This window comes from Oncorhynchus keta, chromosome 9 (assembly GCF_023373465.1).
Source record: "Oncorhynchus keta strain PuntledgeMale-10-30-2019 chromosome 9, Oket_V2, whole genome shotgun sequence".
Lineage (NCBI taxonomy): Eukaryota > Metazoa > Chordata > Actinopteri > Salmoniformes > Salmonidae > Oncorhynchus > Oncorhynchus keta.
In genome coordinates, this window is record NC_068429.1 from 2682644 (window position 1) to 2707902 (window position 25259).

General features: G+C 42.3%; 1 protein-coding gene across 1 annotated transcript in view; it reads right to left on the reverse strand.

Moving 5' to 3' along the window:
• Positions 1-25259, reverse strand: part of rassf6 (Ras association domain family member 6) — a 39836-nt gene that overhangs the window by 5442 nt on the left and 9135 nt on the right. The window contains 4 exon segments of the mRNA XM_052524889.1: positions 5331-5533; positions 12550-12633; positions 12636-12652; positions 12753-12907. Of these exon segments, the coding sequence (XP_052380849.1) occupies positions 5331-5533; positions 12550-12633; positions 12636-12652; positions 12753-12907 (459 nt within the window).

Sequence of the window (25259 nt, forward strand, 5' to 3'; positions counted from 1 at the left end):
TCCTCTCAGTGAGGGGCCAACCAAGCAGATCCCCTCAGTGAGGGGCCAACCAAGCAGATCCCCTCAGTGAGGGGCCAACCAAACATATCCTCTCAGTGAGGGGCCAACCAAACAGATCCCCTCAGTGAGGGGCCAACCAAACAGATCCCCTCAGTGAGGGGCCAACCAAGAAGATCCTCTCAGTGAGGGCCAACCATGCAGATCCCCTCAGTGAGGGGCCAACTAAACAGATCCTCTCAGTGAGGGGCCAACCATGCAGATCCCCTCAGTGAGGGGCCAACCAAGCAGATCCTCTCAGTGAGGGGCCAACCAAACAGATCCTCTCAGTGAGGGCCAACCAAGCAGATCCCCTCAGTGAGGGGCCAACCAAACAGATCCCCTCAGTGAGGGGCCAGCCATGCAGATCCTCTCAGTGAGGGGCCAACCAAGCAGATCCCCTCAGTGAGGGGCCAGCCAAACAGATCCTCTCAGTGAGGAACCAAGCAGATCCCCTCAGTGAGGGGCCAACCAAGCAGATCCCCTCAGTGAGGGGCCAACCAAACAGATCCTCTCAGTGAGGGGCCAACCATGCAGATCCCTCAGTGAGGGGCCAACCAAGCAGATCCTCTCAGTGAGGGGCCAACCAAACAGATCCCCTCAGTGAGGGGCCAACCAAACAGATCCCCTCAGTGAGGGGCCAACCAAACAGATCCCCTCAGTGAGGGCCAACCAAGAAGATCCTCTCAGTGAGGGGCCAACCAAGCAGATCCCCTCAGTGAGGGGCCAACCAAACAGATCCCCTCAGTGAGGGGCCAGCCATGCAGATCCTCTCAGTGAGGGGCCAACCAAACAGATCCCCTCAGTGAGGGGCCAACCATGCAGATCCTCTCAGTGAGGGGCCAACCAAACAGATCCCCTCAGTGAGGGGCCAACCATGCAGATCCTCTCAGTGAGGGGCCAACCAAGCAGATCCCTCAGTGAGGGGCCAACCAAACAGATCCTCTCAGTGAGGGGCCAACCAAGAAGATCCCTCAGTGAGGGGCCAACCAAACAGATCCCTCAGTGAGGGGCCAACCAAGCAGATCCTCTCAGTGAGGGGCCAACCAAGCAGATCCTCTCAGTGAGGGGCCAACCAAGCAGATCCTCTCAGTGAGGGGCCAACCAAGCAGATCCTCTCAGTGAGGGGCCAACCAAGCAGATCCTCTCAGTGAGGGGCCAACCAAGCAGATCCTCTCAGTGAGGGGCCAACCAAGCAGATCCCCTCAGTGAGGGGCCAACCAAACAGATCCCCTCAGTGAGGGGCCAACCAAGCAGATCCCTCAGTGAGGGGCCAACCAAGCAGATCCCTCAGTGAGGGGCCAACCAAGCAGATCCCCTCAGTGAGGGCCAACCAAGCAGATCCCCTCAGTGAGGGGCCAACCAAGCAGATCCTCTCAGTGAGGGGCCAACCAAGCAGATCCTCTCAGTGAGGGGCCAACCAAGCAGATCTTCTCAGTGAGGGGCCAACCAAGCAGATCCTCTCAGTGAGGGGCCAACCAAGCAGATCCCCTCAGTGAGGGCCAACCAAGCAGATCCCCTCAGTGAGGGGCCAACCAAACATATCCTCTCAGTGAGGGGCCAACCAAACAGATCCCCTCAGTGAGGGGCCAACCAAACAGATCCCCTCAGTGAGGGGCCAACCAAGAAGATCCTCTCAGTGAGGGGCCAGGTGTTCCCCTCAGTGAGGGGCCAACCAAACAGATCCCCTCAGTGAGGGGCCAACCAAACAGATCCCCTCAGTGAGGGGCCAACCAAGAAGATCCTCTCAGTGAGGGGCCAGGCGTTAGCAGATCCCCTCAGTGAGGGGCCACCAAGCAGATCCTCTCAGTGAGGGGCCAACCAAGAAGATCCTCTCAGTGAGGGGCCAACCAAGCAGATCCCCTCAGTGAGGGGCCAACCAAGCAGATCCTCTCAGTGAGGGGCCAGGTGTTATGCAGATCCCCTCAGTGAGGGGCCAACCAAACAGATCCCCTCTCAGTGAGGGGCCAGCCATGCAGATCCCCTCAGTGAGGGGCCAAGGTGTTAAGGACCATCCTCTCAGTGAGGGGCCAGGTGTTAAACAGATCCTCTCAGTGAGGAACCAAGCAGATCCCCTCAGTGAGGGGCCAGCCAAACAGATCCCCTCAGTGAGGGGCCAACCATGCAGATCCTCTCATGAGGGGCCAACAAGCAGATCCCCTCAGTGAGGGGCCAACCAAACAGATCCTCTCAGTGAGGAACCAAGCAGATCCCCTCAGTGAGGGGCCAACCAAGCAGATCCTCTCAGTGAGGGCCAACCAAACAGATCCTCTCAGTGAGGGGCCACCATGCAGATCCCCTCATCAGGGGCAAGTCCCCTCAGTGAGGGGCCAGGCAAGCGGATCCTCTCAGTGAGGAACCAAGCAGATCCTCTCAGTGAGGGGCCAAAGAAGCAGATCCTCTCAGTGAGGAACCACCAGATCCCCTCAGTGAGGGGCCAACCAAGCAGATCCTCTCAGTGAGGAACCAAGCAGATCCTCTCAGTGAGGGCCAACCATGCAGATCCTCTCAGTGAGGAACCAAGCAGATCCCCTCAGTGAGGGGCCAAGGCTTAGCAGATCCTCTCAGTGAGGGGCCAGGCCAAACAGATCCTCTCAGTGAGGGGCCAGGTGTTAGCAGATCCTCTCAGTGAGGGGCCAACCATGCAGATCCCCTCAGTGAGGGGCCAACCAAGCAGATCCTCTCAGTGAGGGGCCAACCAAGCAGATCCTCTCAGTGAGGGGCCAACCAAGCAGATCCTCTCAGTGAGGGGCCAACCAAGCAGATCCCCTCAGTGAGGGGCCAACCAAGAAGATCCTCTCAGTGAGGGGCCAACCAAGAAGATCCCCTCAGTGAGGGGCCAGCCAAGCAGATCCCCTCAGTGAGGGACCAACCAAGCTGCTTAGCATTGCTGACAGCCTGGCTAGACTGCAGAGTCAAACCCAGGAAGTCATTGCCCAGGCGATATTCTCCCACTTCATAATTGTAGATCAGTTCATCCACAAAGTCATCATCATTCTCTGGCCCAAAGCCTTGCTCTATTCTCCATCATAAGGGCCCTTACAAGCTGCCTTACATCCTTCTTCAAACTCTTTGTGACCCAAAATCTTCATGCCGAGCACATCTAGGTAAAAGATAGCCGTTTTGCTTCGGTCACCCAGTTTGAAAACGAAAAGCAAGGCTCGTCTCAAAGCCACTATACTCCAAGTGAGTTTGCTATGTACTATACGATTATTATATATCACACTTGGTTTGTCCACGTTGATTAAGGATCCTTGCAATTGATTGTCAACCAGAAGCCAGAAGAAAAAACCCACCCTAAAAGGATCAACATCATTGTTCTCATTTCTCTGAACCTGAACACTCTTCTCGTCACTCGTACTGGGCATCTCCTCCACTACCTGGGAGACGAGCTCCACCTGAACCCTCTTCTGTACCCCATCACTTGTACTGGGCATCTCCTCACCAGTCTGGGGAAATGGCTCCCAAGATCCTTCCTTACCTCCTCCAACAATATTTTTCTGCTGAACATAAGACACTATGTTCCCCTCTGGTACAAGCAGCAATTCAGTACCCTCAATATGGACAACTTGTTTCTCAGCAACAGGTGCTTGTGGCTGCTCTACCACTGTTGGCCCCACCTCTCCCTACATCAGTGGGCCCAGGCTTTACGAGGACCACCTCTCCCTACATCAGTGGGCCCAGGCTTTACGAGGACCACCTCTCGCTACATCAGTGGGCCCAGGCGTTACGAGGACCACCTCTCCCTACATCAGTGGGTCAGGATTTACGAGGACCACCTCTCCCTACATCAGTGGGCCCAGGTGTTACGAGGACCACCTCTCCCTACATCAGTGGGTCAGGTGTTACGAGGCCCACCTCTCCCTACATCAGTGGGCCCAGGTGTTACGAAAACCACCTCTCCCTACATCAGTGGGCCCAGGCGTTACGAGGACCACCTCTCCCTACATTAGTGGGCCCAGGCTTCACGAGGACCACCTCTCCCTACATCAGTGGGCCCAGGCGTTACGAGGACCACCTCTCCCTACATCAGTGGGCCCAGGCGTTATGAGGACCACCTCTCCCTACGTCAGTGGGCCCAGGCGTTACAAGGCGTTAGGATCCCCACCTCTCCCTACATCAGTGGGCCCAGGCGTTACGAGGACCACCTCTCCCTACATCAGTGGGCCCAGGCGTTATGAGGCCCACCTCTCCCTACATCAGTGGGCCCAGGTGTTACGAGGACCACCTCTCCCTACATCAGTGGGCCCAGGCGTTACGAGGACCACCTCTCCCTACATCAGTGGGCCCAGGCGTTACGAGGACCACCTCTCCCTACATCAGTGGGCCCAGGCGTTAAGAGGACCACCTCTCCCTACATTAGTGGGCCCAGGCGTTACGAGGACCACCTCTCCCTACATCAGTGGGCCCAGGCGTTACGAGGACCACCTCTCCCTACATCAGTGGGCCCAGGCGTTACGAGGACCACCTCTCCCTACATCAGTGGGCCCAGGTGTTACGAGGACCACCTCTCCCTACATCAGTGGGCCCAGGTGTTATGAGGACCACCTCTCCCTACATCAGTGGGCCCAGGTGTTACGAGGCCCACCTCTCCCTACATCAGTGGGCCCAGGTGTTATGAGGACCACCTCTCCCTACATCAGTGGGCCCAGGCGTTACGAGGACCACCTCTCCCTACATCAGTGGGCCCAGGTGTTATGAGGCCCACCTCTCCCTACATCAGTGGGCCCAGGTGTTATGAGGCCCACCTCTCCCTACATCAGTGGGCCCAGGCGTTACGAGGACCACCTCTCCCTACATCAGTGGGCCCAGGCGTTACGAGGACCACCTCTCCCTACATCAGTGGGCCCAGGTGTTATGAGGCCCACCTCTCCCTACATCATAGGGCCCAGGTGTTACGAGGACCACCTCTCCCTACATCAGTGGGCCCAGGTGTTATGAGGCCCACCTCTCCCTACATTAGTGGGTCAGGCGTTACGAGGACCCTCTGTGCATCTCCCAAAAGCCTCTACCACAAAAACATCACCATTCATAGAAAAGAAAAGAAACAAGAAAAGAAAACAAGAAAGATAACACAGGCGATCTAACTCCAGACACCGCTCAAAAAATTCCCAGCATGCACTAAACACTCCCAGCATGCAAAGAAAGAAAGAAAGAAAGAAAGAAAGAAAGAAAGAAAGAAAGAAAGAAAGAAAGAAAGAAAGATAGAAAGATAGAAAGAAAGAAAGACATTTGATGGATCAAATCATTTCCTAGATAGGTAATGATCAGGTCAGTTCTCTCATTGACGTTACCTTGTAGTTATAGAAGTGTCCGTTGATGGAGAAGCAGTGTTGCCTGTTCCTCTCTCTCTGTGAGGGACTCCTCTTCACCCTCCTCTTCACCAAGGAAGCATCACTCATACAGCGGATCAGGTTGGACTGCTCCTCCTCCACCTCCGTCTTCTGCTTTGTGGGGGTGGGACGCAGCGTACAGCTTTCATAACTCCTGTAGCTCCCTGGACAGTAGAGTTGGGCGATATTACCTCACCCTTTCCCAATCCCCTCCAACTCACAAGACAGGCAATTCTCTTAACCTCATCTCTACTAGAGGCTGTTCTCCTACTAATCTCACTGTAACCCCCTCCAGGTCTCTGTTCTCCTACTAATCTCACTGTAACCCCCTCCAGGTCTCTGTTCTCCTACTAATCTCACTGTCACCTCCTCCAGGTCTCTGTTCTCCTACTAATCTCACTGTAACCCCCTCCAGGTCTCTGTTCTCCTACTAATCTCACTGTCACCTCCTCCAGGTCTCTGTTCTCCTACTAATCTCACTGTAACCTCCTCCAGGTCTCTGTTCTCCTACTAATCTCACTGTCACCTCCTCCAGGTCTCTGTTCTCCTACTAATCTCACTGTAACCCCCTCCAGGTCTCTGTTCTCCTACTAATCTCACTGTGACCTCCTCCAGGTCTCTGTTCTCCTACTAATCTCACTGTGACCTCCTCCAGGTCTCTGTTCTCCTACTAATCTCACTGTAACCCCTCCAGGTCTCTCTGTTCTCCTACTAATCTCACTGTAACCCCTCCAGGTCTCTGTTCTCCTACTAATCTCACTGTAACCCCTCCAGGTCTCTGTTCTCCTGCTAATCTCACTATAACCCCTCCAGGTCTCTGTTCTCCTATTAATCTCACTGTAACCCCCTCCAGGTCTCTGTTCTCCTACTAAACTCACTGTAACCCCTCCAGGTCTCTGTTCTCCTACTAATCTCACTGTAACCCCCTCCAGGTCTCTGTTCTCCTACTAAACTCACTGTAACCCCTCCAGGTCCCTGTTCTCTGTTTCGACCCTACTCCACTCCCATTCCGCATCTTATGACTCGCACTCTCCCCTTTCCTCCCGGCTGGCCTTCCGCTACGTCGCTTCCCTTCTCCTCCATCCTTAATCCCCCTCCCTCTCTGCAGGTGACTTTTAGTCAATGACTTTGAAAAAAAAGATTGACGCTATCTTTTACTCGTTCACATCCTATTGAGTCCACTCACACAGATCATCCCCTCCTCTCTTCTCCAGACCATCTCTGGAGACCTTCCCCCATTCCTCACTTCCCTCAGCAAACTCATCCCTGACCAGTGGTTGCGTCCCCTCTGACCTTTTAGTTGTTCTTAAACGTTTGACTAGTGGTGTAAATATACAGTACCAGTTAAAATGCACCTACTCCGCGACGCATATAAGGCCCTGCCCCGCCCCTTTCGGGAAAGCTGACCACGACTCCATTTTGCTGTAAATATACAGTACCAGTTAAAATGCACCTACTCATTCAAGGGTTTCTTTATGTTCTACATTGTAGAACAATAGTGTAGATATCAAAACTATGAAATAACACACCGAATCATGTAGTAACCAAAAAAATGGAAACAAAAAATAATATAATAATTAGGTTCTTCAAAGTAGCCTTGATGTCAGCTTTGCACACTCTTGGCATTCTCTCAACCAGCTTCATGAGGTAGAAATTCACCTGAAATGCATTTTAATTAAGAGGTGTGCCGTTAAGTTATTTTGTGGAATTTCTTTCCTTCTTAATTCATTTGAGCCAATCAGTTGACTTGTGATAAGGTAGGGGTGGTATACAGAAGATAGCCCTATTTGGTAAAATACCAAGTCCATATTATGGTGAGAACAGCTCAAATAAGCAAAGAGAAACGACAGACCATCATTACTTTAAGACATGAAGGTCAGTCAATACGGAAAATGTCAAGAACTTTGAAAGTTTCTTAAAGGTCATTCACAAAAACCATCAAGTGCTATGATGAAACTGGCTCTCATGAGGTCCGTCACAGGAAAGGAAGATGCAGAGTTAACTCTGCTGTTGAGGATAAGTTCATTAGAGTTACCAGCCTCAGATTGCAGCCCAAATAAATGCTTTTCAGAGTTCAATTAACAGATACATCTCAACATCTCATGGTCGAATTGCTGCAAAGAAACCACTACTAAAGGACTCCAATAATAAAAAGAGACTTGCTTGGGCCAAGAAACACAAACAATGGACATTAGACCTGTGAAAACCTGTCATTTGGTCTGATGAGTCCAAATAAAAAAATGTTGGTTCACCGCAGAGTCTTTGTGAGACGCAGAGTAGGTGGACAGATGATCTCCACATGTGTGGTTCCCACTGTGAAGCATGGAGGTGGAGGTGTGGGGGTGCTTTGATGGTGGCACAGTGATTTATTTAGAATTCAAGGCACACTTATTAAGCATGGCTACCACAGAATTCTGCAGCAATATGCCATCCCATCTGGTTTGCGCTTAGTGGGACTACTATTTGTTTTTCAACAGGACAATGACCCCAAACACACCTCCAGTCCTTGAAAGGGCAGTTTGACCAAGAAGGAGAGTGATTGAGCTCTGCATCAGATGACCTGGCCTCCACAATCACCCGACCTCAACCCAATTGAGATGGTTTGGGATGAATTGGACCGCAGAGTGAAGGAAAAGCAGTCAAAAAGTGCTCAGCATATGTGGGAACTCCTTCAAGACTGTTTGAAAAGCATTCCAGGTGAAGCTGGTTGAGAGAATGTGAATGCAAGAGTGTGCTAAGCTGTCACCAAGGCAAAAGGTGGCTACATTGAAGAATTTAAAATATATTTGGTTTTGTTTTAACACTTTTTTGGTTACTACATAACTCCATATGTGTTATTTCATAGCATTGATGTCTTCGTTGTTATTCTACAATGTAGAAAATAGTAAAAATAAAGAACAGCCCATGATTGAGTAGGTGTTCTACAACTTTTGACTGGTACGAAATAAACATATATATATTACACATCATAATGTTTTATGGGCAAATAATCACGATCGGACAAGGGTTGACATATCACAACCTTATAATAGAGAGCTTTCAATAACCCCTGTATCCTGAGACAGAATAGGTGTACGGTATCCATATTAGGACAGTCTCAGCAGGAGTTGTTTTAGTCTCAGCAAGAGATGTTTCAGTCTCAGCAGGAGTTGTTTTAGTCTCAGCAAGAGATGTTTCAGTCTCAGCAGGAGTTGTTTTAGTCTCAGCAGGAGTTGTTTTAGTCTCAGCAGGAGTTGCAACTGTCTCATGTGTCATTCGTTAAAATGACGTTGTCCTAATATGGACACCATACAGCAAATTTAGTTCATTTCTCAATGGGGAGATTAATTTAGACCTTCAATCAACTATTCATTCAACTGATGGCTTTAGTGGCAATGAACTGAAGGGGACACCTGCAGTGTGGTTGTTAACGTGAGGTTACCTGCAGTGTGGTTGTTAAGGTGAGTTTACCTGTAATGTGGTTGTTAACGTGAGGTTACCTGTAGTGTGGTTGTTAAGGTGAGTTTACCTGTAATGTGGTTGTTAACGTGAGGTTACCTGTAGTGTGGTTGTTAAGGTGAGTTTACCTGTAATGTGGTTAGGGTGAGGCACCCTGTAATGAAGTTGTCAAGGTGAGGTTACCTATAATGTGGTTAAGGTGGGGCACCCTGTAATGTGGTTAGGTGAGGTTACCTGTAGTGTGGTTGTTAAGGTGATGTTACCTGTAGTGTGGTTGTTATAGTTAAGGTGAGGTTACCTGTAGTGTGGTTGTTATAGTTAAGGTGAGGTTACCTGTAGTGTGGTTGTTATAGTTAAGGTGATGTTACCTGTAATGTGGTTGTTATAGTTAAGGTGAGGTTACCTGTAGTGTGGTTGTTATAGTTAAGGTGATGTTACCTGTAGTGTGGTTGTTATAGTTAAGGTGAGGTTACCTGTAGTGTGGTTGTTAAGGTGATGTTACCTGTAGTGTGGTTGTTATAGTTAAGGTGATGTTACCTGTAGTGTTATAGTTAAGGTGATGTTACCTGTAGTGTTATAGTTAAGGTGAGGTTACCTGTAGTGTGGTTGTTAAGGTGATGTTACCTGTAGTGTGGTTGTTATAGTTAAGGTGATGTTACCTGTAATGTGGTTGTTAAGGTGAGGTTACCTGTAATGTGGTTGTTAAGGTGATGTTACCTGTAATGTGGTTGTTATAGTTAAGGTGATGTTACCTGTAGTGTGGTTGTTATAGTTAAGGTGATGTTACCTGTAGTGTGGTTGTTATAGTTAAGGTGAGGTTACCTGTAGTGTGGTTGTTATAGTTAAGGTGAGGTTACCTGTAGTGTGGTTGTTATAGTTAAGGTGAGGTTACCTGTAATGTGGTTGTTATAGTTAAGGTGAGGTTACCTGTAGTGTGGTTGTTATAGTTAAGGTGATGTTACCTGTAGTGTGGTTGTTATAGTTAAGGTGAGGTTACCTGTAGTGTGGTTGTTATAGTTAAGGTGATGTTACCTGTAGTGTGGTTGTTATAGTTAAGGTGATGTTACCTGTAGTGTGGTTGTTATAGTTAAGGTGATGTTACCTGTAATGTGGTTGTTATAGTTAAGGTGATGTTACCTGTAGTGTGGTTGTTATAGTTAAGGTGATGTTACCTGTAGTGTGGTTGTTATAGTTAAGGTGATGTTACCTGTAGTGTGGTTGTTATAGTTAAGGTGATGTTACCTGTAATGTGGTTGTTATAGTTAAGGTGATGTTACCTGTAGTGTGGTTGTTAAGGTGATGTTACCTGTAGTGTGGTTGTTAAGGTGATGTTACCTGTAGTGTGGTTGTTATAGTTAAGGTGATGTTACCTGTAGTGTGGTTGTTATAGTTAAGGTGAGGTTACCTGTAGTGTGGTTGTTATAGTTAAGGTGATGTTACCTGTAGTGTGGTTGTTATAGTTAAGGTGATGTTACCTGTAGTGTGGTTGTTAAGGTGATGTTACCTGTCGTGTGGTTGTTATAGTTAAGGTGAGGTTACCTGTAATGTGGTTGTTATAGTTAAGGTGATGTTACCTGTAGTGTGGTTGTTATAGTTAAGGTGAGGTTACCTGTAATGTGGTTGTTATAGTTAAGGTGATGTTACCTGTAGTGTGGTTGTTATAGTTAAGGTGAGGTTACCTGTAGTGTGGTTGTTATAGTTAAGGTGATGTTACCTGTAGTGTGGTTGTTATAGTTAAGGTGATGTTACCTGTAGTGTGGTTGTTATAGTTAAGGTGAGGTTACCTGTAGTGTGGTTGTTATAGTTAAGGTGATGTTACCTGTAGTGTGGTTGTTATAGTTAAGGTGATGTTACCTGTAATGTGGTTGTTATAGTTAAGGTGATGTTACCTGTAATGTGGTTGTTATAGTTAAGGTGATGTTACCTGTAGTGTGGTTGTTAAGGTGAGGTTACCTGTAGTGTGGTTGTTAAGGTGATGTTACCTGTAGTGTGGTTGTTAAGGTGATGTTACCTGTAGTGTGGTTGTTAAGGTGAGGTTACCTGTAGTGTGGTTGTTATAGTTAAGGTGATGTTACCTGTAATGTGGTTGTTATAGTTAAGGTGATGTTACCTGTAGTGTGGTTGCTATAGTTAAGGTGAGGTTACCTGTAATGTGGTTGCTATAGTTAAGGTGATGTTACCTGTAGTGTGGTTGTTAAGGTGAGGTTACCTGTAGTGTGGTTGTTATAGTTAAGGTGATGTTACCTGTAGTGTGGTTGTTATAGTTAAGGTGAGGTTACCTGTAATGTGGTTGTTATAGTTAAGGTGATGTTACCTGTAATGTGGTTGTTAAGGTGAGGTTACCTGTAATGTGGTTGTTAAGGTGATGTTACCTGTAATGTGGTTGTTATAGTTAAGGTGATGTTACCTGTAATGTGGTTGTTATAGTTAAGGTGATGTTACCTGTAGTGTGGTTGTTATAGTTAAGGTGATGTTACCTGTAGTGTGGTTGTTATAGTTAAGGTGAGGTTACCTGTAGTGTGGTTGTTATAGTTAAGGTGATGTTACCTGTAGTGTGGTTGTTAAGGTGAGGTTACCTGTAATGTGGTTGTTAAGGTGATGTTACCTGTAGTGTGGTTGTTATAGTTAAGGTGAGGTTACCTGTAGTGTGGTTGTTATAGTTAAGGTGATGTTACCTGTAGTGTGGTTGTTATAGTTAAGGTGAGGTTACCTGTAGTGTGGTTGTTATAGTTAAGGTGAGGTTACCTGTAGTGTGGTTGCTATAGTTAAGGTGAGGTTACCTGTAGTGTGGTTGTTATAGTTAAGGTGAGGTTACCTGTAGTGTGGTTGTTAAGGTGAGGTTACCTGTAATGTGGTTGTTAAGGTGAGGTTACCTGTAGTGTGGTTGTTATAGTTAAGGTGAGGTTACCTGTAGTGTGGTTGTTATAGTTAAGGTGATGTTACCTGTAGTGTGGTTGTTAAGGTGAGGTTACCTGTAGTGTGGTTGTTATAGTTAAGGTGATGTTACCTGTAGTGTGGTTGTTATAGTTAAGGTGATGTTACCTGTAGTGTGGTTGCTATAGTTAAGGTGAGGTTACCTGTAATGTGGTTGTTATAGTTAAGGTGATGTTACCTGTAGTGTGGTTGTTATAGTTAAGGTGATGTTACCTGTAGTGTGGTTGTTATAGTTAAGGTGAGGTTACCTGTAGTGTGGTTGTTATAGTTAAGGTGATGTTACCTGTAGTGTGGTTGTTATAGTTAAGGTGAGGTTACCTGTAGTGTGGTTGTTATAGTTAAGGTGATGTTACCTGTAGTGTGGTTGTTATAGTTAAGGTGATGTTACCTGTAGTGTGGTTGTTATAGTTAAGGTGATGTTACCTGTAGTGTGGTTGTTATAGTTAAGGTGATGTTACCTGTAGTGTGGTTGTTATAGTTAAGGTGATGTTACCTGTAGTGTGGTTGTTATAGTTAAGGTGATGTTACCTGTAGTGTGGTTGTTATAGTTAAGGTGATGTTACCTGTAGTGTGGTTGTTATAGTTAAGGTGATGTTACCTGTAGTGTGGTTGTTATAGTTAAGGTGATGTTACCTGTAGTGTGGTTGTTATAGTTAAGGTGATGTTACCTGTAGTGTGGTTGTTATAGTTAAGGTGATGTTACCTGTAGTGTGGTTGTTATAGTTAAGGTGAGGTTACCTGTAGTGTGGTTGTTATAGTTAAGGTGAGGTTACCTGTAGTGTGGTTGTTATAGTTAAGGTGAGGTTACCTGTAGTGTGATTGCTGGTCTCCTCTGCAGGATGCTGCTTGTTGGTCTCCTCTGTCTCATTGATCTGATGGAGGTCTTCAAACTCCCCCATCGTGTCATCCCCCTGACAGACAGAGAGGGTTTAGCCTGAGTGATGCTTGTATTACTCCATTTGAACTATGACTGTGGTATTGACATAATGCATGATAAAGGTCAAAGGTAACCTCTTGCGTCCATGAGGACTGACTGGACTGACTGGGTCAGGTGACAGTAGGCTGGTGATCGGTTGTTGTTTGTCATCCTGTATTTTGAGCCTGATGGGCTGCCGTACTCCCCAGGAGATATTCAGGAATCCCTCAAACACCACCTCTCCATCTCTCTAGTGGACATAAACACAGGTCTTAACATTTGATACAACGGTACAACAGTACAGAACACGTTGGTTAGGTTAACGGTACAGAGCTGTAAACACGTTGGTTAGGTTTTAACGGTACAGAGCTGTAAACACGTTGGTTAGGTTTTAACGGTACAGAGCTGTAAACATGTTGGTTAGGTTTTAACGGTACAGAGCTGTAAACACGTTGGTTAGGTTTTAACGGTACAGAGCTGTAAACATGTTGGTTAGGTTTTAACGGTACAGAGCTGTAAACACGTTGGTTAGGTTTTAACGGTACAGAGCTGTAAACACGTTGGTTAGGTTAACGGTACAGAGCTGTAAACACGTTGGTTAGGTTTTAACGGTACAGAGCTGTAAACATGTTGGTTAGGTTTTAACGGTACAGAGCTGTAAACACGTTGGTTAGGTTTTAACGGTACAGAGCTGTAAACATGTTGGTTAGGTTTTAACGGTACAGAGCTGTAAACACGTTGGTTAGGTTTTAACGGTACAGAGCTGTAAACACGTTGGTTAGGTTAACGGTACAGAGCTGTAAACACGTTGGTTAGGTTTTAACGGTACAGAGCTGTAAACACGTTGGTTAGGTTTTAACGGTACAGAGCTGTAAACACGTTGGTTAGGTTAACGGTACAGAGCTGTAAACACGTTGGTTAGGTTTTAACGGTACAGAGCTGTAAACACGTTGGTTAGGTTTTAACGGTACAGAGCTGTAAACACGTTGGTTAGGTTAACGGTACAGAGCTGTAAACACGTTGGTTAGGTTTTAACGGTACAGAGCTGTAAACACGTTGGTTAGGTTAACGGTACAGAGCTGTAAACACGTTGGTTAGGTTTTAACGGTACAGAGCTTTGGGTGATTCATTTCTATTGGGTGTTTTCAACATAAGTTAAATTAAAAATTAGAACCACTCACTGACACCTGACTTGTTGAATACTTGATACTCCATCTACAGTATCTGTATCCCCTCATCTATAAGACCACAGACTGACCAGTTCACCTGTATCCCCTCATCCATAAGACCACAGACTGACCAGTTCACCTGTATCCCCTCATCTATAAGACCACAGACTGACCAGTTCATCTGTGTCCCCTCATCTATAAGACCACAGACTGACCAGTTCATCTGTATCCCCTCATCTATAAGACCATAGACTGACCAGTTCACCTGTATCCCCTCATCTATAAGACCACAGACTGACCAGTTCACCTGTATCCCCTCATCTATAAGACCACAGACTGACTAGTTCATCTGTATCCCCTCATCTATAAGACCACAGACTGACCAGTTCATCTGTGTCCCCTCATCTATAAGACCACAGACTGACCAGTTCATCTGTATCCCCTCATCTATAAGACCACAGACTGACCAGTTCACCTGTATCCCCTCATCTATAAGACCACAGACTGACCAGTTCATCTGTATCCCCTCATCTATAAGACCACAGACTGACCAGTTCACCTGTATCCCCTCATCTATAAGACCACAGACTGACCAGTTCACCTGTATCCCCTCATCTATAAGACCACAGACTGACCAGTTCACCTGTATCCCCTCATCTATAAGACCACAGACTGACCAGTTCACCTGTATCCCCTCATCTATAAGACCACAGACTGACCAGTTCACCTGTATCCCCTCATCTATAAGACCACAGACTGACCAGTTCACCTGTATCCCCTCATCTATAAGACCACAGACTGACCAGTTCACCTGTATCCCCTCATCTATAAGACCACAGACTGACCAGTTCACCTGTATCCCCTCATCTATAAGACCACAGACTGACCAGTTCATCTGTATCCCCTCATCTATAAGACCACAGACTGACCAGTTAATCTGTATCCCCTCATCTATAAGACCACAGACTGACCAGTTTACCTGTATCCCCTCATCTATAAGACCACAGACTGACCAGTTCTGTATCCCCTCATCTAGAAGACCACAGACTGACCAGTTCACCTGTATCTCCTCATCTATAAGACCACAGACTGACCAGTTCACCTGTATCCCCTCATCTATAAGACCACAGACTGACCAGTTCACCTGTATCCCCTCATCTATAAGACCACAGACTGACCAGTTCACCTGTATCCCCTCATCTATAAGACCACAGACTGACCAGTTCACCTGTATCCCCTCATCTATAAGACCACAGACTGACCAGTTCACCTGTATCCCCTCATCTATAAGACCACAGACTGACCAGTTAATCTGTATCCCCTCATCTATAAGACCACAGACTGACCAGTTTACCTGTATCCCCTCATCTATAAGACCACAGACTGACCAGTTCTGTATCCCCTCATCTAGAAGACCACAGACTGACCAGTTCACCTGTATCTTCTCATCTATAAGACCACAGACTGACCAGTTCACCTGTATCCCCTCATCTATAAGACCACAGACTGACCAGTTCACCTGTATCCCCTCATCTATAAGACCACAGACAACCCGTTCATATGACACCCTAATTGATCATATTTGTACTAATTCTTTGAATAATGTGGCTAATACAGGTATACTTTATTTTGACATTAATGACCACTTTCCAATTTCCCACTTCTCTTTGGCAGTTGGACATGAACAGATGGGAAAGATCAGTAGCGTTAAGGGTAGAATATTTAACTAAAGTAATTGTGAGCTCATTAAGATGTTGATTGATGATATTTCATGGTAAAATGTTTATAGTCAGGCTGATGTGGAGTCTGCTTTACCTGACTTTTCTCACATCATTTAATTGTGTATTTCCCCACTGCTTTCCCTTAGTTAAACCATGTAAGAGAGCATCAGAAGGGTTCAGGAAACCTTGGTTTACAAAACGTTCTCTGTAAAATAAAAAAAAGCAGTTCCTCTCCTCTGAATTCTGCAAATTACAAAAGTGTATGAGCAAATTTAATCTCCTACTTCAGATATCCCCAAAAATATATATTCCTAACATATTCCAAGAATCCTTAAATAATATATAAATTCAACTTGGAAAATCATCAATCAACTGTTAGGCATCTACAACTATTCCATCTCAATGTATTGTGGGAAATAAGACCTATAGTGATCTTGACTGTATTTCATGTTAATTTAAAAACTTTTTTGTGAATGTTGGTTCCTCTCTGTCAAAGAAAATAGAGCACTGATGTAAATCTCCTGGATTACATTAAGGGACAGAAAATAGAGCACTGATGTAAATCTCCTGGATTACATTAAGGGACAGAAAATAGAGCACTGATGTAAATCTCCTGGATTACATTAAGGGACAGAAAATAGAGCACTGATGTAAATCTCCTGGATTACATTAAGGGACAGAAAATAGAGCACTGATGTAAATCTCCTGGATTACATTAAGGGACAGAAAATAGAGCACTGATGTAAATCTCCTGGATTACATTAAGGGGCAGAAAATAGAGCACTGATGTAAATCTCCTGGATTACATTAAGGGACAGAAAATAGAGCACTGATGTAAATCTCCTGGATTACATTAAGGGACAGAAAATAGAGCACTGATGTAAATCTCCTGGATTACATTAAGGGACAGAAAATAGAGCACTGATGTAAATCTCCTGGATTACATTAAGGGACAGAAAATAGAGCACTGATGTAAATCTCCTGGATTACATTAAGAAAATAGAGCACTGATGTAAATCTCCTGGATTACATTAAGAAAAATAGAGCACTGATGTAAATCTCCTGGATTACATTAAGGGACAGAAAATAGAGCACTGATGTAAATCTCCTGGATTACATTAAGGGACAGAAAATAGAGCACTGATGTAAATCTCCTGGATTACATTAAGGGACAGAAAATAGAGCACTGATGTAAATCTCTGGATTACATTAAGGGACAGAAAATAGAGCACTGATGTAAATCTCCTGGATTACATTAAGGGACAGAAAATAGAGCACTGATGATAAATCTCCTGGATTACATTAAGGGACAGAAAATAGAGCACTGATGTAAATCTCCTGGATTACATTAAGGGACAGAAAATAGAGCACTGATGTAAATCTCCTGGATTACATTAAGGGACAGAAAATAGAGCACTGATGTAAATCTCCTGGATTACATTAAGGGACAGAAAATAGAGCACTGATGTAAATCTCCTGGATTACATTAAGGGACAGAAAATAGAGCACTGATGTAAATCTCCTGGATTACATTAAGGGACAGAAAATAGAGCACTGATGTAAATCTCCTGGATTACATTAAGGGACAGAAAATAGAGCACTGATGTAAATCTCCTGGATTACATTAAGGGACAGAAAATAGAGCACTGATGTAAATCTCCTGGATTACATTAAGGGACAGAAAATAGAGCACTGATGTAAATCTCCTGGATTACATTAAGGGACAGAAAATAGAGCACTGATGTAAATCTCCTGGATTACATTAAGGGACAGAAAATAGAGCACTGATGTAAATCTCCTGGATTACATTAAGGGACAGAAAATAGAGCACTGATGTAAATCTCTGGATTACATTAAGGGACAGAAAATAGAGCACTGATGTAAATCTCCTGGATTACATTAAGGGACAGAAAATAGAGCACTGATGTAAATCTCTGGATTACATTAAGGGACAGAAAATAGAGCACTGATGTAAATCTCCTGGATTACATTAAGGGACAGAAAATAGAGCACTGATGTAAATCTCTGGATTACATTAAGGGACAGAAAATAGAGCACTGATGTAAATCTCCTGGATTACATTAAGGGACAGAAAATAGAGCACTGATGTAAATCTCCTGGATTACATTAAGGGACAGAAAATAGAGCACTGATGTAAATCTCCTGGATTACATTAAGGACAGAAAATAGAGCACTGATGTAAATCTCCTGGATTACATTAAGGGACAGAAAATAGAGCACTGATGTAAATCTCCTGGATTACATTAACAGAAAATAGGACTGATGTAAATCTCCTGGAAATTAAGGGACAGAAAATAGAGCACTGATGTAAATCTCCTGGATTACATTAAGGGACAGAAAATAGAGCACTGATGTAAATCTCCTGGATTACATTAAGGGACAGAAAATAGAGCACTGATGTAAATCTCCTGGATTACATTAAGGGACAGAAAATAGAGCACTGATGTAAATCTCCTGGATTACATTAAGGGACAGAAAATAGAGCACTGATGTAAATCTCTGGATTACATTAAGGGACAGAAAATAGAGCACTGATGTAAATCTCCTGGATTACATTAAGGGACAGAAAATAGAGCACTGATGTAAATCTCCTGGATTACATTAAGGGACAGAAAATAGAGCACTGATGTAAATCTCCTGGATTACATTAAGGGACAGAAAATAGAGCACTGATGTAAATCTCCTGGATTACATTAAGGGACAGAAAATAGAGCACTGATGTAAATCTCCTGGATTACATTAAGGGACAGAAAATAGAGCACTGATGTAAATCTCCTGGTTTACATTAAGGGACAGAAAATAGAGCACTGATGTAAATCTCCTGGATTACATTAAGGGACAGAAAATAGAGCACTGATGTAAATCTCTGGATTACATTAAGGGACAGAAAATAGAGCACTGATATAAATCTCCTGGATTACATTAAGGGACAGAAAATAGAGCACTGATATAAATCTCCTGGATTACATTAAGGGACAGAAAATAGAGCACTGATGTAAATCTCCTGGTTTACATTAAGGGACAGAAAATAGAGCACTGATGTAAATCTCCTGGATTACATTAATTAAGGGACAGAAAATAGAGCACTGATGTAAATCTCCTGGATTACATTAAGGGACAGAAAATAGAGCACTGATGTAAATCTCCTGGATTACATTAAGGGACAGAAAATAGAGCACTGATGTAAATCTCCTGGATTACATTAAGGGACAGAAAATAGAGCCTGGTATTACATTAAGGGACAGAAAATAGAGCACTGATGTAAATCTCCTGGATTACATTAAGGGACAGAAAATAGAGCACTGATGTAAATCTCCTGGATTACATTAAGGGACAGAAAATAGAGCACTGATGTAAATCTCCTGGATTACATTAAGGGACATGTCCCTCCTCTGTTTCCGTTTGATCCTCCTGGTGTAATGGAGGGGATGGAGCTAATTGGTAACTTAGAGATATCAGCAGCAGGTCATGATGAGATTGGTGCCTCTTTGGTGAAATCGGTGCCTCTTTGCTGAGCCTCAAATGTATATTTTCACCAAATCATTGCAAAAACTGGTAATGCTCCTAAAGATTTAAAAATTGCCAAAGTTATCCCCCTCTATAGATTTTGGGGATGCCAGATTGTTTTTTACAAATTACCTCCCCATATCAGTGCTATGTTTTTCTAAAATCTTAGAAACATGGTGTATAAGAGAATATTGATTATAATGAATTTAAGAGAATGTTGAAGCATTTAAATCAACCCTGTATTCTATATGAGAACCCATATGGTTTTGATAAAAACCACTCCACAGATGTGGCTCTTTTGCAACTCGTTGATCAAATCTTTACTGCCCTTTAAAACAATGAATACGCTCTTGGCATATTTTGATATTGATCCAAAGCGTTTGGTTGGTCATGAAATATGACTTTCCAAATTGCATTACTACAGTTTCATGGTTATACAGATAATTATACAGCTCATTCTGAAAGTATTCTGAACCCTTCCCTTCCCACATTTTGTTTATTTAAATTTCCTTATTTAAAAATGGAGTCAATCATTTTTTTACATTTAAAAAAGAAAATCCTCATCAATTTACACACAATACCCGAAAATGACAAAGCGAAAACAGGTTTAAATAATTTGTTTAACATTTATAAAAATTACAAAAATTAAAAACGTATTTACATAATAATTCAGACCCTTTGCTATGAGACTCGAAATTGAGCTCAGGTGCATCCTGTTTCCACTGATCATCCTTGAGATGTTTCTACAACTTGATTGGAGTCCAACCTGTGGTAAATTCAATTAGTAGGATATGATTTGTAAAGGCACACTGTTGTCTTTATAAGCTTCCACATTTGATAGCGCATGTCAGAGCAAACACCATGCAATGTCGAAGGAATCGTCCGTAGAGCTCCGAGACAGGATTCTGTTCATCATCATCATCAGACGTACTTCATTAATTCAACAGAGAGATACACTTAAACCTAATTGCTCCAGTCCTTTGGATAAGAGCATCTAGTAAATGACTGCATTAAACAATGTACTGCATTAAACAGAAATAGTTAACAGAGTCAGTCCACTTTGGTTAGTGTTGTGGTACCCCTATCGAGTCGGGTCTTGAAACCACAAAGCAGAGATCTGGGGAAGGGTACCAACAATGTTCTGCCGCATTGAAGGTCCTCAAGAACACAGTGGTCTCCGTCATTATTAAACGACAGAAGTTTGGAACCACCAAGACTCTTCCTAGAGCTGGTCGCCCGGCCAAACTTAGTAATCGGGGGAGAAGGGCCTTGGTCAAGGCGGTGACCAAGAAACCGATAGTCACTCTCACAGAGTTCCTCTGTGAAGATGGGAAAACATTCCAGAAGGACAACCATCTCTGCAGTACTCCATCAATCAGGCCTTTATGGTTGAGTGGCCAGACGTAAGCCGCTCTTCAGTAAAAGGCACATGACAGCCCGCTTGGAGTTTGCAAAAAAGGTACCTAAAGGACTCTCAGACTATGTGAAATAATATTCTCTGGTCTGATGAAACCAAGATGGAACTCTTTGGCTTGAATGCCAAGCATCACATCTAGAGGAAACCTGGCACCATCCCTACGGTGAAGCGTGGTGGTGGCAGCATCATGCTGTGGGGATGTTTTTCAGTGATGGGGACTGGGAGACTAGTCAGGATCAAGGGAAAGATGAAAAGTGCAATGTACAGAGAGAAACTTGATGAAAACCTGCCCCAGAGCGCACAGGACCTCAGACTGGGGTGAAGGTTCACCTTCCAACAGGACAACGACCCTAAACACACAGCCAAGACAACGCAATAGTGGTTTCGGGACAAGTCTCTGAATTTACATTTACATTTACATTTAAGTCATTTAGCAGACGCTCTTATCCAGAGCGACTTACAAATTGGTGCATTCACCTTATGACATCCAGTGGAACAGTCACTTTACAATAGTGCATCTAAATCTTAAAAAAGGGGGGTGAGAAGGATTACTTATCCTATCCTAGGTATTCCTTAATGTCCTTGAGTGGCCAACTCAGAGCCCAGACTTCTAACATCTAACATCTCTGGAGAGACTTGAAAATAGCTGTGCAGCGACGCTCCCCATCCAACCAGACAGAGCTTGAGAGGATCTGCAGAGAAGAATGGGTGAAACTCTCCAAATACAGGTGTACCAAGCTTGTAGCGTCATACCCAAGAAGACTGGAGGCTGTAATCCCTGTCAAAGGTGCTTCAACAAAGTACTGAGTAAAGGGTCTGAATACTTATGTAAATGAGATATTTCAGCTTTTTATATATATATAAATTAGCACTAAAATTCTAAACTTGTTTTTGCTTAGTCATTATAGGGTATTGTGTGTAGATTGATGAGGGGAAAAAAACATATTGAATCCATTTTAGAATAAGGCCGTAATGTAACAAAATGTGGTCTGAATACTTTCCGAATGCACTGTCGTTATGTTTATGATAGAGAACCATTTGTTTATGCAAATGGTAGTGCATGTACCAGGGCCAAGATATCCTGTGGCGTCCCACAGGGTGTGATCATTGGACCTTAGTTATTCCTAATCTCCATGACCTTGCTGCTGTATCTTCTACCGTACTTCCCATTCTCTTTGCTGAGGAAACCAACTGGATTTATCACACTAAAATGAATGAAGCCAACTAGATTTATCACACTAAAATTAATGAAACCAAATGGATTTATCACACCAAAATTAATAAAGCCAACTAGATTTATCACACTAAAATTAATGAAGCCAACTGGATTTATCACACCAAAATTAGTGAAGCCAACTAGATTTATCACACTAAAATTAATGAAACCAACTGGATTTATCACACTAAAATGAATGAAGCCAACTGGATTTATCACACCAAAATTAATGAAGCCAACTAGATTTATCACACTAAAATTAATGAAACCAACTGGATTTATCACACTAAAATGAATGAAACCAACTGGATTTATCACACTAAAATGAATGAAGCCAACTAGATTTATCACACTAAAATTAATGAAACCAACTGGATTTATCACACTAAAATGAATGAAACCAACTGGATTTATCACACTAAAATTAATGAAACCAACTGGATTTATCACACTAAAATGAATGAAACCAACTGGATTTATCACACTAAAATGAATGAAGCCAACTAGATTTATCACACTAAAATTAATGAAACCAACTGGATTTATCACACTAAAATTAATGAAGCCAACTGGATTTATCACACTAAAATTAATGAAGCCAACTGGATTTATCACACTAAAATTAATGAAACCAACTGGATTTATCACACTAAAATTAATGAAGCCAACTGGATTTATCACACTAAAATTAATGAAGCCAACTGATTTATCACACTAAAATTAATGAAGCCAACTGGATTTATCACACTAAAATGAATGAAACCAACTGGATTTATCACACTAAAATGAATGAAACCAACTGGATTTATCACACTAAAATGAATGAAACCAACTGGATTTATCACACTAAAATGAATGAAGCCAACTGCATTTATCACACTAAAATTAATGAAGCCAACTGGATTTATCACACTAAAATGAATGAAACCAACTGGATTTATCACACTAAAATGAATGAAACCAACTGGTTTATCACACTAAAATGAATGAAACCAACTGGATTTATCACACTAAAATGAATGAAACCAACTGGATTTATCACACTAAAATGAATGAAGCCAACTAGATTTATCACACTAAAATTAATGAAGCCAACTGGATTTATCACACTAAAATTAATGAAGCCAACTGGATTTATCACACTAAAATTAATGAAACCAACTGGATTTATCACACTAAAATGAATGAAACCAACTGGATTTATCACACTAAAATGAATGAAACCAACTGGATTTATCACACTAAAATGAATGAAGCCAACTGCATTTATCACACTAAAATTAATGAAGCCAACTGGATTTATCACACTAAAATGAATGAAACCAACTGGATTTATCACACTAAAATGAATGAAACCAACTGGATTTATCACACTAAAATGAATGAAACCAACTGGATTTATCACACTAAAATGAATGAAACCAACTGGATTTATCACACTAAAATGAATGAAGCCAACTAGATTTATCACACTAAAATTAATGAAGCCAACTGGATTTATCACACTAAAATTAATGAAGCCAACTGGATTTATCACACTAAAATGAATGAAACCAACTGGATTTATCACACTAAAATTAATGAAGCCAACTGGATTTATCACACTAAAACGAATGAAACCAACTGGATTTATCACACTAAAATTAATGAAGCCAACTGGATTTATCACACTAAAATGAATGAAACCAACTGGATTTATCACACTAAAATGAATGAAACCAACTGGATTTATCACACTAAAATGAATGAAACCAACTGGATTTATCACACTAAAATGAATGAAACCAACTGGATTTATCACACTAAAATGAATGAAGCCAACTAGATTTATCACACTAAAATTAATGAAACCAACTGGATTTATCACACTAAAACGAATGAAACCAACTGGATTTATCACACTAAAATTAATGAAGCCAACTGGATTTATCACACTAAATGAATGAAACCAACTGGATTTATCACTAAAATGAATGAAACCAACTGGATTTATCACACTAAAATGAATGAAACCAACTGGATTTATCACACTAAAATGAATGAAACCAACTGGATTTATCACACTAAAATGAATGAAGCCAACTAGATTTATCACACTAAAATTAATGAAACCAACTGGATTTATCACACTAAAATGAATGAAACCAACTGGATTTATCACACTAAAATGAATGAAACCAACTAGATTTATCACACTAAAATTAATGAAGCCAACTGGATTTATCACACTAAAATGAATGAAACCAACTGGATTTATCACACTAAAATGAATGAAGCCAACTGGATTTATCACACTAAAATGAATGAAGCCAACTAGATTTATCACACTAAAAATGAATGAAGCCAACTGGATTTATCACACTAAAATGAATGAAACCAACTGGTTTATCACTAAAAATGAATGAAGCCAACTGGATTTATCACACTAAAATGAATGAAGCCAACTAGATTTATCACACTAAAATTAATGAAACCAACTGGATTTATTACACTAAAATGAATGAAGCCAACTAGATTTATCACACTAAAATTAATGAAACCAACTGGATTTATCACACTAAAATGAATGAAACCAACTGGATTTATCACACTAAAATGAATGAAACCAACTGGATTTATCACACTAAAATGAATGAAACCAACTGGATTTATCACACTAAAATGAATGAAGCCAACTGGATTTATCACACTAAAATTAATGAAGCCAACTAGATTTATCACACAAAATTAATGAAACCAACTGGATTTATCACACTAAAATGAATGAAACCAACTGGGGGTATCACACTAAAATGAATGAAACCAACTGGATTTATCACACTAAAATTAATGAAGCCAACTAGATTTATCACACTAAAATTAATGAAACCAACTGGATTTATCACACTAAAATTAATGAAACCAACTGGTTTATCACACTAAAATTAATGAAGCCAACTGGATTTATCACACTAAAATTAATGAAGCCAACTGGATTTATCACACTCTGAATGAAGCCAACTAGATTTATCACACTAAAATGAATGAAGCCAACTGGATTTATCACTAAAATTAATGAAGCCAACTGGATTTATCACACTAAAATGAATGAAACCAACTGGATTTATCACACTAAAATGAATGAAACCAACTGGATTTATCACACTAAAATGAATGAAGCCAACTAGATTTATCACACTAAAATTAATGAAACCAACTGGGGATCACACTAAAATGAATGAAACCAACTGGATTTATCACACTAAAATTAATGAAACAACTGGAATCACACTAAAATGAATGAAACCAACTGGGGTTATCACACTAAAATGAATGAACCAACTAGATTTATCACACTAAAATTAATGAAACCAACTGGATTTATCACACTAAAATTAATGAAGCCAACTGGATTTATCACACTAAAATTAATGAAGCCAACTGGATTTATCACACTAAAATTAATGAAACCAACTGTTTATCACACTAAAATTAATGAAGCCAACTGGGGTTATCACACTAAAATTAATGAAGCCAACTGATTATCACCAAAATTAATGAAGCCAACTGGA